The 15,114-nt window shown below is 39.8% G+C and overlaps 1 protein-coding gene and 1 long non-coding RNA gene across 2 annotated transcripts in view; one reads left to right on the top strand and one right to left on the bottom strand.

Moving 5' to 3' along the window:
• Positions 1-1,429, bottom strand: part of Gycalpha99B (guanylate cyclase 1 soluble subunit alpha 2) — a 36,364-nt gene extending 34,935 nt beyond the window's left edge. Inside the window, exon 1 of the mRNA XM_018023133.2 lies at positions 311-1,429. Coding sequence (XP_017878622.1) covers positions 311-535 — 225 coding nt within the window. The 5' untranslated portion in view covers positions 536-1,429. The remainder of the gene's footprint in view (positions 1-310) is intronic.
• Positions 1,430-3,151: 1,722 nt separating this feature from the next.
• LOC113464210 (uncharacterized) lies at positions 3,152-4,011 on the top strand. Its single transcript, XR_003389055.1, has 3 exons — positions 3,152-3,496; positions 3,609-3,766; positions 3,923-4,011. It is a non-coding gene; the product is annotated as an uncharacterized LOC113464210 (long non-coding RNA).
• The last annotated feature ends 11,103 nt before the right edge of the window (positions 4,012-15,114 follow it).

The following is a 15,114-nucleotide window of genomic DNA, read 5'->3' as shown; positions in this document are numbered from 1 at the left end:
AAAGAAAAGAAGACAGAGGAAATTGAATTCCCGTGTTTTATAAAAAATTGATCGAAAGTCGAACTCGTCGGGCGAGGAAGACGCATAAATTTCCAACCCCTCGTGTTCACCCTAAACCTAGATCAAACTTTTATCTCCGTATTTCTCTATACTCTACAACTTTCTCTGGTCCCGCTGTCTTCTCGTTTCCGAAACGAGAAATACGATCGCGTGACTTCTACATAAGTGTGCGTTCCGCGCGTGATTTCGTTCTCGTTTGTTCACTGCTATGCGAAGAAAAGCATAAAACAAAAATACATGAGTACGATACCGATGGGTTTGTCAGCATGAGCACAGCAGTCCTCAAGTGCTTCAGATTTAGGGTCTGCGTATCTTCGATTTCCTCGTTCAACGACGACACATCGAAGGATGATTGCCTGGATTTGCCGCCGTCACTGTGTCCTAGTCTAGCGATCCTCGGACGACCATTGTCTTCCCTGTCGCTCTGCTCATCGCGTCTAGCCCTCAGTAAATTCCGTGAGAAAGGACATGCCATGTTGTGGTCGGTAGGCAGTCCACCTGATCGCTCACAGCGATTCGTGATACTGAAATTCTATTACGCGAGGATCGCCCGATCGTTGAGTCGGATTAAAATGACATGATTTGTCTTAATGGTTTTTATGCTTGTCATATGTGACGAAGCACAGATCAATTGTTTTCAATGTAAACTCTTGTTATTCTCTTGTTTCCTCGTTTGCTACTGCCTCTCCACTCTGTCCAATTTTGTTTACCGTTGATCGTTTTAACTATTAGACAAGCAAGTCCAGCGTTTATTCCCTTCTAATCTGTCTGGTCGTCGTGCTTGATCCATTCGCATCGCCTTAGTACTCGTACCGAACAAGATATCTGTCCCGGTTGCCATTCGAAATCCTCGTGGTTAGCGACGCTATCATTTCACTTATTACTGACTGCTACCGCGCGCTTATCGCAAGTCTGCCCTCACCGCAACGTAATCAGCAGTTACCACCCGGCGTTTTATGCGATCTCGTCACCGGCGGTGCACGCGGTTACATGCCAGCAACCCCTAACTAGCCACTATCACCCTCTCCGACCTTACTCTCTGGAGCGCGCGTTTTTTCCTTCGTTGCTCAAAATTCTCATTGAACGGAAACAATTTGTGTGATGGGAAAACTAGTTGCCTTTCCTTTCTTTCACTCCGAGAAACTCGTTTCCCTCTTCCGCTCCTGAACACAGCTCGCGATTAATATCAATTAGTGAAATACCTTTCGAGCGCGCTACGATTCGCGCGCGTCAACCCCGTTTCTCGGCTCTATAATCGCGATGCACGATCGGCCGTCGATTGACAAGCACGCTACGTACGGTGCCGTGTCTGAGCGCGTAGCGCCATACTAGTCGCGGATTGACCGAGGCGCAACGAGCAGCGCCGAGCCGTCGTTTCTCGGTGGCGAGGGGCGGCTGGAACGTTGGGGGTGGATGGCGGGGTGAACCGTCGCGAGGGGTTACCGAGGCGCCACGATATGGAGGGTGGTGGAAACGCCTGCGCGAATTTTCAACCCCTCTCAACCTACCGCGAGAGAGAGCGGCTTTTTCTCTTTACTGCCAGCTCTTTCAACCGCAAACGAAAACCTGTACCCTCTGCCCTACTTGCCTGGCTGGCTGCTTGGCTGAATACCCGCTCGCTCGCCTCGGCCAGGCTCGCCGACGCGAAGGGATCAGCAGATACTGTCGATTTGTTGTTTCCGCGTGGAAACTTGTTTCCGTTTGTGTTCCGTTAAATCTGTTCTTGATCCGGCTCCCTGTAAAAAAAGCATCTCGTGTACGATTAATGACCTCAATTAATTGTCCTGCATGTTTGATGTCACGAAGTACTGTTTCTTGTGTATTCCCTAAAATAAGTACAATGTGTATGATACATAAAGTACAATATTACACATAAAGTATCACGGTGTCAGTGACGTATGTTCACATGAAACATTACTCTGCTAAAAGAGCATCAACTCTTATGAATAACAACTCTTTATTTGACGGAGATCATTTTGCCATCTTTTGTAAAGTTTTATATTTGCATTGTCTAGAGTCTAGAAGATAGATCCATTGGCACCTTCATAACGCGAGTATTAAAATCGAAGCTTTCCGTTCACATCTTTTACATCTTTGTACATCTTCTTTTATTAAGATTGTCCTCGAAATAGTTCGTCGATTTTATTACATTCGACGCAAAACATCCCCTGCAATTTGCATTCAAAAATTGAATTCCTTGCCCGGTAATAAAACCTCTCCCATTCACGTGGCGCGCTATCAGATTACGGGATTAAGCAGATTCTCTTAAAACTGAGGCTGCAAATGTGCTGCTCCCGGTCCAACGGCAATTCTAAACAAAATTCGCGTCCCTTTTCCCAGAATTCATCCCCGTGTTCCTCTCCGGTTGATGATAAATTTCCCGATACTACCTAACCAGCCCCGAGCGTTAAGCTCATACTTGTTTATCGGAACAGATCTCTGTTAACAGAGTTCCTTGTAAAGGAGCGGCAAGTTCGCAGGGGCGTACATACGTATACGTATTTGCAAACTAGGTGACATGTACATGAAGCTGTAGGAAGAAGGACCAGACCAAATGTCAACCATTGACCGTTAACTTTGATTTGTCAATCGTACTTGCTGTTTTCACATTAGCGTTGCCGAAACGAGACCGAGGTACGTAAAAGCGTGATAGTAGAATTTGACGCTCCAAAAAATTACGTACGAATGCAATAAGCAAAAAAATTCAACAACCCTTTGTAAAACTACGTTTTTAAAGAATTGTATTATACGTACTTCGTTCCTTTTGAAAATAATTTTAACCAACTTGTGTACAATTCGCATAATTATAATGAATAAAAAAGTTCTATTTGATGTTCCGATTATTATTGCAATATACATATAATTCGAAGACCTGAACTCTTAATCGTTTTCTTCTATTGTGTGCGTGTACATACTTAGAGAAGTTAACAACAGTGGTATGTGAGAAGAGATAGTCATTCGAAAACCAGACGTATAAAGAAAGACTCGAGGAAATTGACGTCCGAGCTACGGTCGCTGTAAAAAAAGTTGACGGATATATGTATATTTGCATCCCCATGTTTCACGCAGCAAAACGTCAAAAGCGGAAGTTTATTTAACAAAAGCTCGGGACTGGTTGAGTGAAACGTGGACAGGACACAAGGGCAATTTCCCTCTCCTCCGCCGACTCGTTTTTCCTCCTCTACATCCCCTTTCTAGACTTTCGCTCGTCTATAAGAAACCTTAAAGAATGATGGTACGAGAAGATAAAACCAACTCTGCTTCAAAATGTAGGTTACTCTGCTGCCACAGCTTTTGATATTCGGGTTCATTATGGTATTATACAGGTACCTAGATGTACTAGCTGTGCTTTTGTCATTCCTTAAATGAGAATCCCTTATATTAGATATCTCAGGTCAACGTTCTTAAAAAGATGCTTCCCTCTCCTCTTCGTCGAGTGAGTTACGTAATTTATACATATATTTTTTAATAATTTTTTTCGGTGCAGAAAACAAAAACTATTCAACGAATCTCAATGCGAATTAACCTACTTTCTTTGTTTTTTGCAGACAATTCTTTAGGAAATCGTCGAATTGCCGATTGCTTGAAACTTTCGATTACGCGACTGTTCGGAAATAATAACACTCTCATACTGTAGTTTTCTACCCCTCACAAGTTTGAAAGTTTCTCAGATTGTCAGATCATTTCTATACAGTCGTCGACAAAGGTACGTATTTTTCTTCGCATTGTACATACTTAACGACAGGCAGGAACTTGGTTCAGATTAAAAGCAATATCTTAAAAGGCCGGAATACTTTTTCCTCCCTCTCTAATAACCCGTTCTTATTTCAATACCTTCCGTTGTGTTTTCACGTTCGTGTAGGAGACTTTCAAAGTTAATTCTCGGAAGATATTACAAGATAGAAAGATGATAAATGCGTTTATGAACACTATTAAAAGGAGACAATAATGGCAATTTTATGGAGAAATTTGAAACGTAAGCTTGTAGTATTTTCATAACACATTCCTTCATTTGAATGATATAGCTGTGCCCTGAGATTGATTTAGAAAGGAATTGTACGAAAATGTATTAATGGACTTTTACCAAAGGACAATTCTATAATCATATTAGAACGCCTCGAATAGAACGCGTGTAATGGACACGAATGCGTTTCTGAATATCACGAGAGGAATTTCCACGGCGAGAACGCGAAAATGAAATATCTCACGAAATGGGTATACCTAATGCTTCAGTGCCGCTAATGGATTCCTTTGATGGTCAAACAATTTTCAATAATGCAAGGAAACACAGCTCGTGCACGTCGTAGTACTTAATTCGCTATACATATACCAACGATGCCAAATAAATTACCCCACTTTATTCATAGAGTACTGTGTACAAATTTAGCAGAAATTTTCGCGCTCAAAGTATCTATGTCCATATTGAACATGGCGTTCAATCATCGTTCCGCCCTCTTTAATTTTCCTGTGTTTCTCAATTAGCAGCTAAATTGTCTTCTACCTAAAAGCTTCCTACTGCGTTTAAAATGTTAAACTGTTATTACAAGTATGGCGTATCTCAAAATGTGTCGTTCGATGTTCGTATACAAATTTCCCTACAACGCGAATGAGTTAAGCTTTTCGAAGAAGACAGTCAGTAATCGGCAAGAAACGTGATAGATAAATCCGGATCAGATTCGTTGTTCAATCAGTGACAGTACGTAATTCCCAGAACTTCGCGAGCGCCGTTTGCACTCGGATGCGTTCGGCTCGTTGCGAGCGAAATAAACAGACTTCTAAATGGATTCGACGACGAACCGTTATGCTGCGACGAAGTTAAGCAATGGCAGCGTTACGGCGCGCGCGGCGGCGGCGGCGGCGGCGGCGTGACATAGTGATATCTCACCCGCGAGACCGGTTCTGTGTCACGTACGTCGTTCTATACATACGTTTGTACTACTTGAGAAAGACGGCATGCACAACCAAATCGATCCCTAGCCTAATTAGCGTTCACCACGGACTTTCTTCTCATCTACGTACACGCAGTCGAGAACGTTGCGTAATTAGGCGTCTTTCTAGATCAGATAGAATAACATGATAATCGAGAGTTGAAAAAAATCGGATGGTGGCCTGATAGGTGATCATTTTCATCACTCGCTGCGCCATAACACTTTACTATAATGTTTGATGCATGCGAGCAAGATGGTGCGTGTGTATGTATCGCGCGCGCGTCATATGCACGTCGGTGTTAATAGAATTTTGAATTGTGCTTGAAGTTTGACGTGATTTCATTATGAGTCAGCGGATAGTATAAATTAATTGCTGCACATGGGCCGACAGGAATTACTTCAATGTTTTTCCTTTTACAGAAATAGCAGAAAATATTCCCTTGTATGATTCTAAAAGCTCATTGTCTTCTTACTCGTTTTTTAAATTTCTCGTTTACATTATACAATGTTTAACGTGAGGGGATCCGATATCGATCAGATTATAGGGAATGAAATTTTATTGAATTGAGTTTTATTTACACCTTTAATCGCATTAAACAATGGAAGGGAATTAATTTAATGCGTTCCCGTACATGGAGATATTGAAGTCAAACTCAAGCAAAGTAGGTGCTTGCTTTGCATGGAAAGCAGCGGTAGGTATTAAGTTAATTAAGACGCTAATATTTTACAAGCGATGCGAATGGGAAGAGCGAAGTGGGCGCAAGTACACGTGATAAATACGGATTGCTACAATAATTCCTCGGCGAGATCGTACGTTTACGAGAATGGGGAAGTCAACGAGTAAAAATGCCACGATCATTGAAAATGTCGCGGAATTACCGAACTTTAATGGATACAAACAATACGAGGTATAGTTGGAAGACCTATCTTCACGCAGGCAATATATTTCGCGTCACGCGTTTAATGAAAATTGCAGCAGGAACTCGCCGCTAGAACGTCACGAAGAAATATCGATACTGTGGTCGGTGGTATAAGCGCGTGTGCCGGCACTACTGTTTCACGGGAAACAGAACGGGAACACACTATACGTTTCAATTTCCATGTAGATAAGTAGAACTGTTACGCTGATTTAGTTTCCCGTCGCGAAGGCTCTACGCATTATCCGACGGTTCCAATGGGAAATTCCAGGGCTCTTGTGAATATTGTAGATGGGAATACAAAATGCGTGTCAGGGATTCTCATATACCTATGTTAATTCCCTTAAACAAGACTTGATTTAAAACGGTGTTCCTGCGTGTGGTTTTCATCGATATAATACTATATAGGAAACAATCGAAAAGACGGAAACAGTCTGAAAAAATGGTATCCTGTTTCAATTTAACCTGAGACTATGTGATGTTGAAGAAGGAATTGCAATTTTCCAGCCGACGCTTCTGTTCAGGAAATTAACTCATTTCACTGTACAAAGAGAGCTGAGCTCGAAACTGTGGTTAGGCAAATTGTGCGGACTGGCACGTAGCGTAAAAACTAAATTTCTGGTAGCGAGATCCTTCTTCTTTTAACCACGAAAGCGGTGGTGCGTCTCGTGCAAGTCATTCGACGACACGTAGACACAGATTGTTTCTCATAACGAGAAGGAATTTCGAGTTTGATTGGTTTTCGAAAGACGTAAGCTTCGTTTTCATCCCCCTTGCACAACATTCAACAAAATCTCGTTGCGTTTCAATTGTACCCGGACTATGGAAGTTCGTCGACAATTTAACTCGCTCAAGCATGTATCCGCTTAAGACTTGTTTCGCTAGTCGCCAACTTAAATGATGAACAATTATTCGAGAGGATCCAGTGGATTTGAAGAGGGGCTATTTGATTTGCGACTCCGGTAATCAACGTTGTATTGTGTAATGGAGAGTTTAGTTTGAATCGATTAATTGTAGCATACACAGGAGTAGTTGGTGAATAGGGTATTGGTGCTCATCGATTCGATTAGAATTTGATTGTTCTTGGACATTCCATCATCTTGGCATACTATTCTTCTGGATAGGAATTAAAGATATGATCGTGTGTGATGAATTAAAATATGTCCTTTGATACTGGCGAGATAGATTGAGTTCAAATTGCTTTCGAATAAGTACATATATTTCGACGTATTTTTTTCATAACGCGTTCACTTGTTTGTAGTACAATTATTACCGAAACATTTCAGCTCGTGTGACTGATCACTTTTTCACTATGACCGAAATTTATTCGTTCTCGTTTAGTTTTCCATATCACTAGATTCTAGACAGTTCTACTCTTTTAAAAGCTGTATATGCAAATCTGTGAATATTGATGTTTTGAAAATTTTCGCATTTGAAATTCATTCCACAATTCAACTCTAGTGTTATCAATTATTATGTATCAGCAAAATAGTCGTTTATCTCTAGAAAACCAATTTATAACTCTTCAAGTTTTCTTCTCTGAGGTTCTAATCAATTATCAAGCTTTATTAATTTTAGCGATTGCTTTACCTTGTCCGATGATTGTTATCTTTCATCTCTTCATATAAATATTCGGGTACGCGTTTTATTTATCGAAGAGGACGGTCAGGTGTAACTTGTATAAATGTCCGTTATCAGCTTAGACCCTCGTTGACTTGACCGGATACGCCTCGAGCCATTCTGACCCACCCAGATTCATCTGAAACCATTTCGGCAACCTTCTGTCAGACCAACCATCGTCTACGTACTTCCGGAACTAGCTTTGATTACGTTCAACCTTGTTGTCCCGAATCTCTGATAAACCTGAAGCAAATTCGTCTCGTCTTGTGTAAACTTTCGTCAAAAATTGGCCTAAGGAAACGTTTTAATGAATCCCTGTTGACTCCAATCGACTCTAACAAATTTAGTTACACCAATATAGTTTAAAGTTTTTAGGTACAATACTTATTGGCATTTATTTTAATATAGGACAGAAGATAAAATTAACAAATTAAAGACTAGATACTCTTAGGAATTTCAATACCATGGAAGCAGATTCTCATTATGGTTCGTAATAAAGTTTTCTGTCGGTTTAATTAAAAATCAGGTCTGGCTGTGCATATTTAATTTTACCTTTAAAGGACGCTCTACGAGCTTGAAAATTATCTTTATCTATATCTTAGGCATGATTGTTGCAAACAACGTAAAAACCAATAAAACATCAGGTAAGAGAAACGAAAGACACAGACTTCTACTTTCTTCTCATTTAGTTAAACGTTATTGGACGTGCCTTTCGCACTACCGAGTCCATCGAGTTTCCCGAACTTTTCCCGATACCTTTTAATTCGCCGTCCTGTCTTATCGTTAGACATCTCCCGTTTCCTTCTAATTTCGATTCCTCTTTTTTTACACGGAAACTCCTACGAATTAATCTGATTTGCTCAGCCCCTGTTCAGACACCTGTCTTATCCGAACGATACGGCTTAGCTTGACTTACGTGAATCCTCTCGGTTTCAAATAAACGTGCTTTGCACCTGGCTCACTTTATACGAAGATTTCCTTACTCCGCTTGATTTGCTCTTTTCAGCTCTTACCAAAATTTCATTTCTTAATGCAATTTAAACGAACATTACTGTGTAATGCTGGGTGTCTGGAAATTCCAATATGCTCTAAACTTTTGAGGATTTGACAGCTGGAAAGGGTATTTCATTTATTTTGTACAAATTCAATCACGTCACTCCAAGAATCATCATCCTGTTTCAAATTTTAAGTTCAAAACCGATCTATCGCCTCAGTGGTACGAGCATTGGACCTTTCTTATTGCATCGCGAGCAGGAAACATGGAGACTACTATTTGAATAATTGAATTCCGAGAGCAGATAGTTGACTGTAAGTTAATCCGAGTTGAATTAGATTCAGCGTGAATTATTACGACGTGAACATGAATAAGATAGACATGGCTTTATATTTCGGTAGGGATTATGGGCAAGATGAGCGTGCGCGGATGAAGTTGAGAATAATCCTGAAACTTCTGAGAAAGACCACACTTTGGTTAATAAAAGTTCTTGAATAACGGGATGGTTTAGAGCTCGATACATACACATTTGTACTTTATATGCGTTTCGTCTTCTGCAACACGAGGCGTGCAAGGCGAGACAATTGAGCGCAAAAGACTTGAATTATAAATCCTGTTCCAAAATTGTGAACAACTTACCAATGAGACATTATTTAGAATGCATGAAAGAATTTTTCTTTTATTAAAGATATTTCCCTTTTCAAAAAATATTCTTTCTACCTAAAAAATCCTCGTGTATCAAAAAACAATTATTTTTTAATAGCGATTGCCCCTCGAAGTTGTCTCTCGATTGGGATTGGAAGAAGCAGGTAGTAAGAGATTTTTCCCCTGTGATGTATTTTTTAGAAGCCACGAAATCGTGCTAGAGAATCCCTTTGAGACACGATATTGAAAAATGTTTCCCAATGGAAGAATGAGAAAGACTTATAAAAGAGCGTGCAAGATTTCCCATTGGATATCAGAGGTTTAGTAAGGGTCGCAGCTGCGCTTGTTACGTGCAAGCTCCTAGACATTAACAAAGGTTTTATCATATTCAAACCGTAACACAAACGAACAGCACGATCCTTTTATTGCCAGTCTTCGTATTTGAGGACATTTAACAAACAATTGAACTGACCGTCCGCTCGCATTCGCATCACGTAATTATTTGCTGTCTGTGTGAACGTAATAATGAAAATCCACCTCTCTCTCTGTATTGAAGGTTTTCGATTGCAAATATGTTTTAATGCATTTCGTTCGAATGATGAAATACCTATCGCGATTGAATCTCGCAGTTGAAAGATATTTTCCAATTTCATAAAACGCGATGGTACTTCGTTTAATAAAAAACCAGACGCACGTTATACGCAATTTCAGATATTCACTCGGCTGTAAATTATTATATACCCATTTTACATATTAAACACAAATTATTTATTCCTTTTTTTACATATATTTATTCGTCGCTCGACTGTAGTTTTCTAGATACTCCCAAGAATATATTTAATACAGTGTATGTTATGTATTTTTAAAAGTCGCTCCCTCGTCGATTGCGATAATTCGTGAACGTATTATAGAAACTGTACATATATGAACCAAACAGCAATAATATCACGTAATATCAATATATTTTTGCAAATATTTAGAAAACCAAAACGCAGACGTCAGTAATATGTATAGCAGAAAATTGATCAGACTCAAGCCCCCCGCAACATACATACGTATATCAAGATCAAGATCATTAGACTGGATCTCTTAAATCTCATATTTACGACACATTCTGAATACGTAAACTCACGCAATTGCGATGTGTCGCGATGCTACCTATTTATTTTTTTTTATGAGACAGTAAGTATAACAGAATAGGAAACACTCTCATAGCAGAATACATGTATACATACATACTACATATTTGCCCGCATCAGACTTTCATATTTCGCGAAACAATATCGTTACATACAAGTAACATACACATATATACACGTGCGACGGCCTCGCATTTTTATCGTACCGCTTGCATTATACTCGTCATCGATCATGGAAATCGCGTAGTTCCCTTATCCAAACACAGCCTATCGCGAAAATATGATTCGAGACAGTCTTGACGGGATGATAAGTCGATGTTGGCGGTGTTTCAATCGCTCGTTCGGACTTGATCCATGAATCAAAAGCGGAAAAGCGGCACGGAATCGTAAATCTCGGTTCCGTGATACCTGCTTGTCAAGATCATAACGAACGGGCGGGTAACAATACAAAAGTATCTCATTCCGAGGTGGATACTAAAACTCAATCACATCTGGGTTTCACGCTATCGAAGCTTCTTTTTTGCAAAAAAAACTCTTTTTTTATTTTTTTGCTAAGACTCTGCTGTATAACAAGTTTTGTTATACACTGTAGACGCAGCTTAAAGTGGGTCATAAAGTATTGCGTTGTCCAAGAGAAACCAAACACTACTCTCCCACGTCTCCGCTCCGAGACGTCCTTTTCCTTTCCATTTCATTAATGGAATATATTAAAATATCCCAACGTTTGTTTCGTTGAATTCCGATTGAGGAGACCGTACTTGACTGTGAATGTAATCCTAAGAAGTGACTCACGTCCCCATTAATTAATATCGCCGTTCGTTATTTCTGCACCATAAATTAAGCGCACTCGACACACCACACTCTCGTTAGCGTCCTTTTTGGGATATCCAGTCGGGCGACGATTATCGGATTCGCAGCAATGGGAATATTCACGAGATTCGCGAATGAAACTACATTGCGACCGAATTTCTCGAACCTATTTTTGTCGTTCGGTTGTTATCGGGTGGAAATACATAAAAGTTCCGGGCGCCAATGGAGCTGCTCGTGGAAGTGTTTCTCGCGATCAACAACGACAACTTCTAAATATTTCCATGCAGATTAACCTTTGAGTGAAGAAGAAATTTTCATTCGTTGATATATTTGTTCATATGCGCTACTATAAACACTTATGAATTTATTGTTCGGCTATACTTTTTGCTCGATATAACATGGTGTTTGTGTGTTTACTTGCATTCGATACAAGGAGTATTTTGCGGTCGGTTACAAAGTCTTATTTACCATTTTAGATGATACGCGATGATTAACTGAAACTTAACGATGAATCAGAGAACTTGTTATAAGAAGTTCCGTAACAAGTTTCAATTTCGCGCGTGGATGCTCCACCAATATGGATTAATCATAGTTAAAAACTTGGTTTCGAGTTTCCAATACGACACAATGCCACGGAAGTTTGATTTCCTGGATTGTTCAAGACGAAACACCGGTGATAACACAAGAGAACGAGCTACTCGATAACTTATTCATATAAATGTTGCTCAAAGTATAAACAAGCCTGTACTTCATTTAGTAGTAGAAACATGTTCGCAAGCGTAACCCCTTGTACCGTGATCGTTGTTTTTCACCAATCAGTGGAAATAAAAGATCCGATCGCGGTAGCACAGGTGCAGCCGAGCGGCGTTATACCGGGATGTCGATCGATTCACTTACATTAAACTTCAATCGAGTCGCGCAGCTAATCGTCTTAGTAGGTCAGGAACGTAACGGGAATGCTGGAGATGGGAACGGATCGAAAAAACCGCGAAAGTCGACATTAATCTTCGCCCTAGGACAAGATCATAGAAGAGGGAAATTGATGATCGCCTTGGGATAGCTTAACATGACCACGTTTCAGCGATAGACTGCGACGCCTTTTCATTATAATAATTTACAAGGGACCGGCGAGAATTTAAACTCACTTCTATCTGACGTATTAAATGCTATGTACGAACTGCAGGCTTTTGATTTAAAAAGTTATTAGGTTCTATCGAATTTTTTATATAAAATAATATACATGTATCAATAAAATCAGATACCCCATATTATATTACTAGCATCCCTGTAGAACATCACTGTGATTGCACTATCATTTTATTTCCAAAGTATCCTCTACTCTAATATATTACGTGTACGAAAGTTCAATGGGTATTCAATGACGCCGGTCATTTCAGCGTTATTACTTATACGATCCGGTTCGTGTACAAGGGAGGCTTCTATGGCAGCATCGAAACGATACGAAAGCGGAACAGGGAGACTTGGAGCGGGGCGAGCACGTCGACCAGAATCATCGATATTCGATGCGTGACGGTATTTTTAATTAACTCCGGGATGGAACGCTACTCATCATCAGTCTCCAGGCATCGGTGCCGAAGGAACCAAATTACGTCGGACGTCCTTGACTAATTAATTTCGAGGGAGCCGCAAAGCAGCTGGATAATTTTGTTTCGCGTACTTGAAACGAATCGATTAATAAAGGGATACCGCCTCGCTGCGTCGCGTAGCATCACATCGTCGCCGTTCACTCGCCTCACTCCTAGATTCTAGGATGCAAAGTAAGTTGCCTTTACGTTTTCTACAACCGGCCCCGCAATTTGTTATCGTCTTCGCCTCGACCTTCGTCGCATCTTCCCACCTTAATGTCCACTTAACGGGCGTCCTGTTTTCTATTGATTATCTTGTTACCGAGAACAGGTCTTCGCTGGCTGCGCTGGTTGAAATACGTGAGGGCGTCGAGCCAGGGAGGACGGGAAAAGATCGTGATTGAGATCCAATTGGTAGGTAAAACGGTAGGTGTAAATGAAAGGCATTGGAATGGAGATAGTTTGAGGATTTGCGAGACCCGATGAGATCATCGCCAATAAAATCATGTACTCTTACCAAGGTATCTTATTATTCCTCACGAGTGAAACGTGAAATTGTTGAAAGTTACATTCATGGAATCCATTGTGCAAGACGTTTGTACAATAAGACTAAAGTTTTACTTGATTTCAAAACGATTATTTTAATTAAAAATTCGTACATTGCGTATTAGTATAATACAAATACATCCTTTTCGTAATTATCAGGTACCTATTTCAGAAGTATAAGAATGTCAACGAGGTAACGCTCGTGTGAAACGATAAAATTTGAAAATCATGACTTCTAGGATGAAATTAATGTTTACGACTATTTCAAGCTTGTTCATGTCCAGACGCAGTAACGAATAATCGCATTTTATCGTCAGGGCGTAGAGTATCAGAAATTTTATTCACTTGGCAGGCAATAAAATCTACAAGCCGATGAATACAGGATTCTTAAACTATTTTCAACGAAGCTTCTTTTATCATCATTTTTAGAATATCCTCTAAATTCTGAACGTCTTCATGATAGGAATTTTCGTAATAGCATGAGATTTCTGTAAAAAATACGACAAAATGTTTCTAAATTCCACGTATACCATCATTAACATTTTTCTATACGTGCCTTTCGACTCGCAGCCCGCTGGAAATACTGAATTTTCATGTCGGAGCAGCTAGTTGCGAAAGAACTGGATGTATTTAGAGATGCATCGCCGCTATTCGCAGCAATTGCGTTTGCTAAGTGGTAAGCAAATTTGTATGCGACCGGAAGGGATCCTAAAACGTTAACGGAAGTCGCTTTGCGTCGTTTTTACGAGAACGAGATTCCTCGTAAATAAATCATCCCGTTACACACGACAGGAAAAGAGAGCCATGGGGCTTGCACAGTATGTTCAATATTTACACGTCCATACTTTATGAGGGGGATAACGTTTCGAAGTGCTTATTCTCTTCTTTTGTTTGACTTTGTATCTGCGGGCCACCCGTTCTGTGTTGAGAGATCAGGTGCACCGTAGATCGGACACATTCGCAGATTTTGCTTCTTAGCCGTTTCATGATTGTCATATGCCCCGGATCGTTTCACGGTTCAAGTAATTCTTTCAGGAAACGTGGTGTTAAGATCTAGTAGAAATTATTTCATATTTACAAAAAAGACGTTTGCAATAATTCTTTTATTACATTGTATACGTTGAAAGTTCCAAGACTGAATAAATCCGACATAAATATCTTGGACAATTTCTTTCAAATGAAAATAAAAGGTACTAAAATCACTTGGAATACTCTCTGATTTGAATATCCCAGTGTAACTTTTTCAATCGAGTTTCAAAGTACCATTGAAACCACTACGTTCATTGTTGAACAGTTCAATCGGGATCGACTCAACTAGGATCGACAAGTTTCGCAGTTTGAAGAGTTAATTAGCCCGCTCGAATTGAATATTCGCGTACGCATAGCTGCCCTGAAGAACTCCTCAGAGATTATTATCGTTCCCAATTATCAGTAGTTAAATTAATATTCAGTGAATTTCTTCATGGTTTGACAGTATTATCATATTCAGATAAGCTTCCATTTGTAGGAGCCTCTCTAGTGATTATTAATGAGCCTAATTGGATGCCAAGTATAGTTGGCGTGTTGTTCGGTAATATTATTGAAAGGTATGTACGTACGAGAGATTATTACGAAGTTGTAAACGATATGACGAAATGGTACCAAACGATGCGGTCAGACATTTATAATAATTGATTTAATTAAAGTCCCCGATCATTATCGTTCGAATACGTCTGAGATGCTGTTAATTACATTGGATCCATAATTTTTTCCCGAGAGAAAAAAATAATATTTTACCATTTCATAACCTTAATGCTCAAAAGAGATTATTGCAGAGGATATTAATTATTCAAAGAACTGACATCAATTCCTCGTAATTAAATATCTTAG

This window comes from Ceratina calcarata, unplaced genomic scaffold (assembly GCF_001652005.2).
Source record: "Ceratina calcarata isolate Rehan_Ccalc_2016 unplaced genomic scaffold, ASM165200v1 scaffold297.2, whole genome shotgun sequence".
Classification (NCBI taxonomy): Eukaryota; Metazoa; Arthropoda; class Insecta; order Hymenoptera; family Apidae; genus Ceratina; species Ceratina calcarata.
The sequence above is the reverse complement of the archived record's forward strand: the minus strand, read 5'-3'. Positions and strand labels throughout refer to the sequence as shown.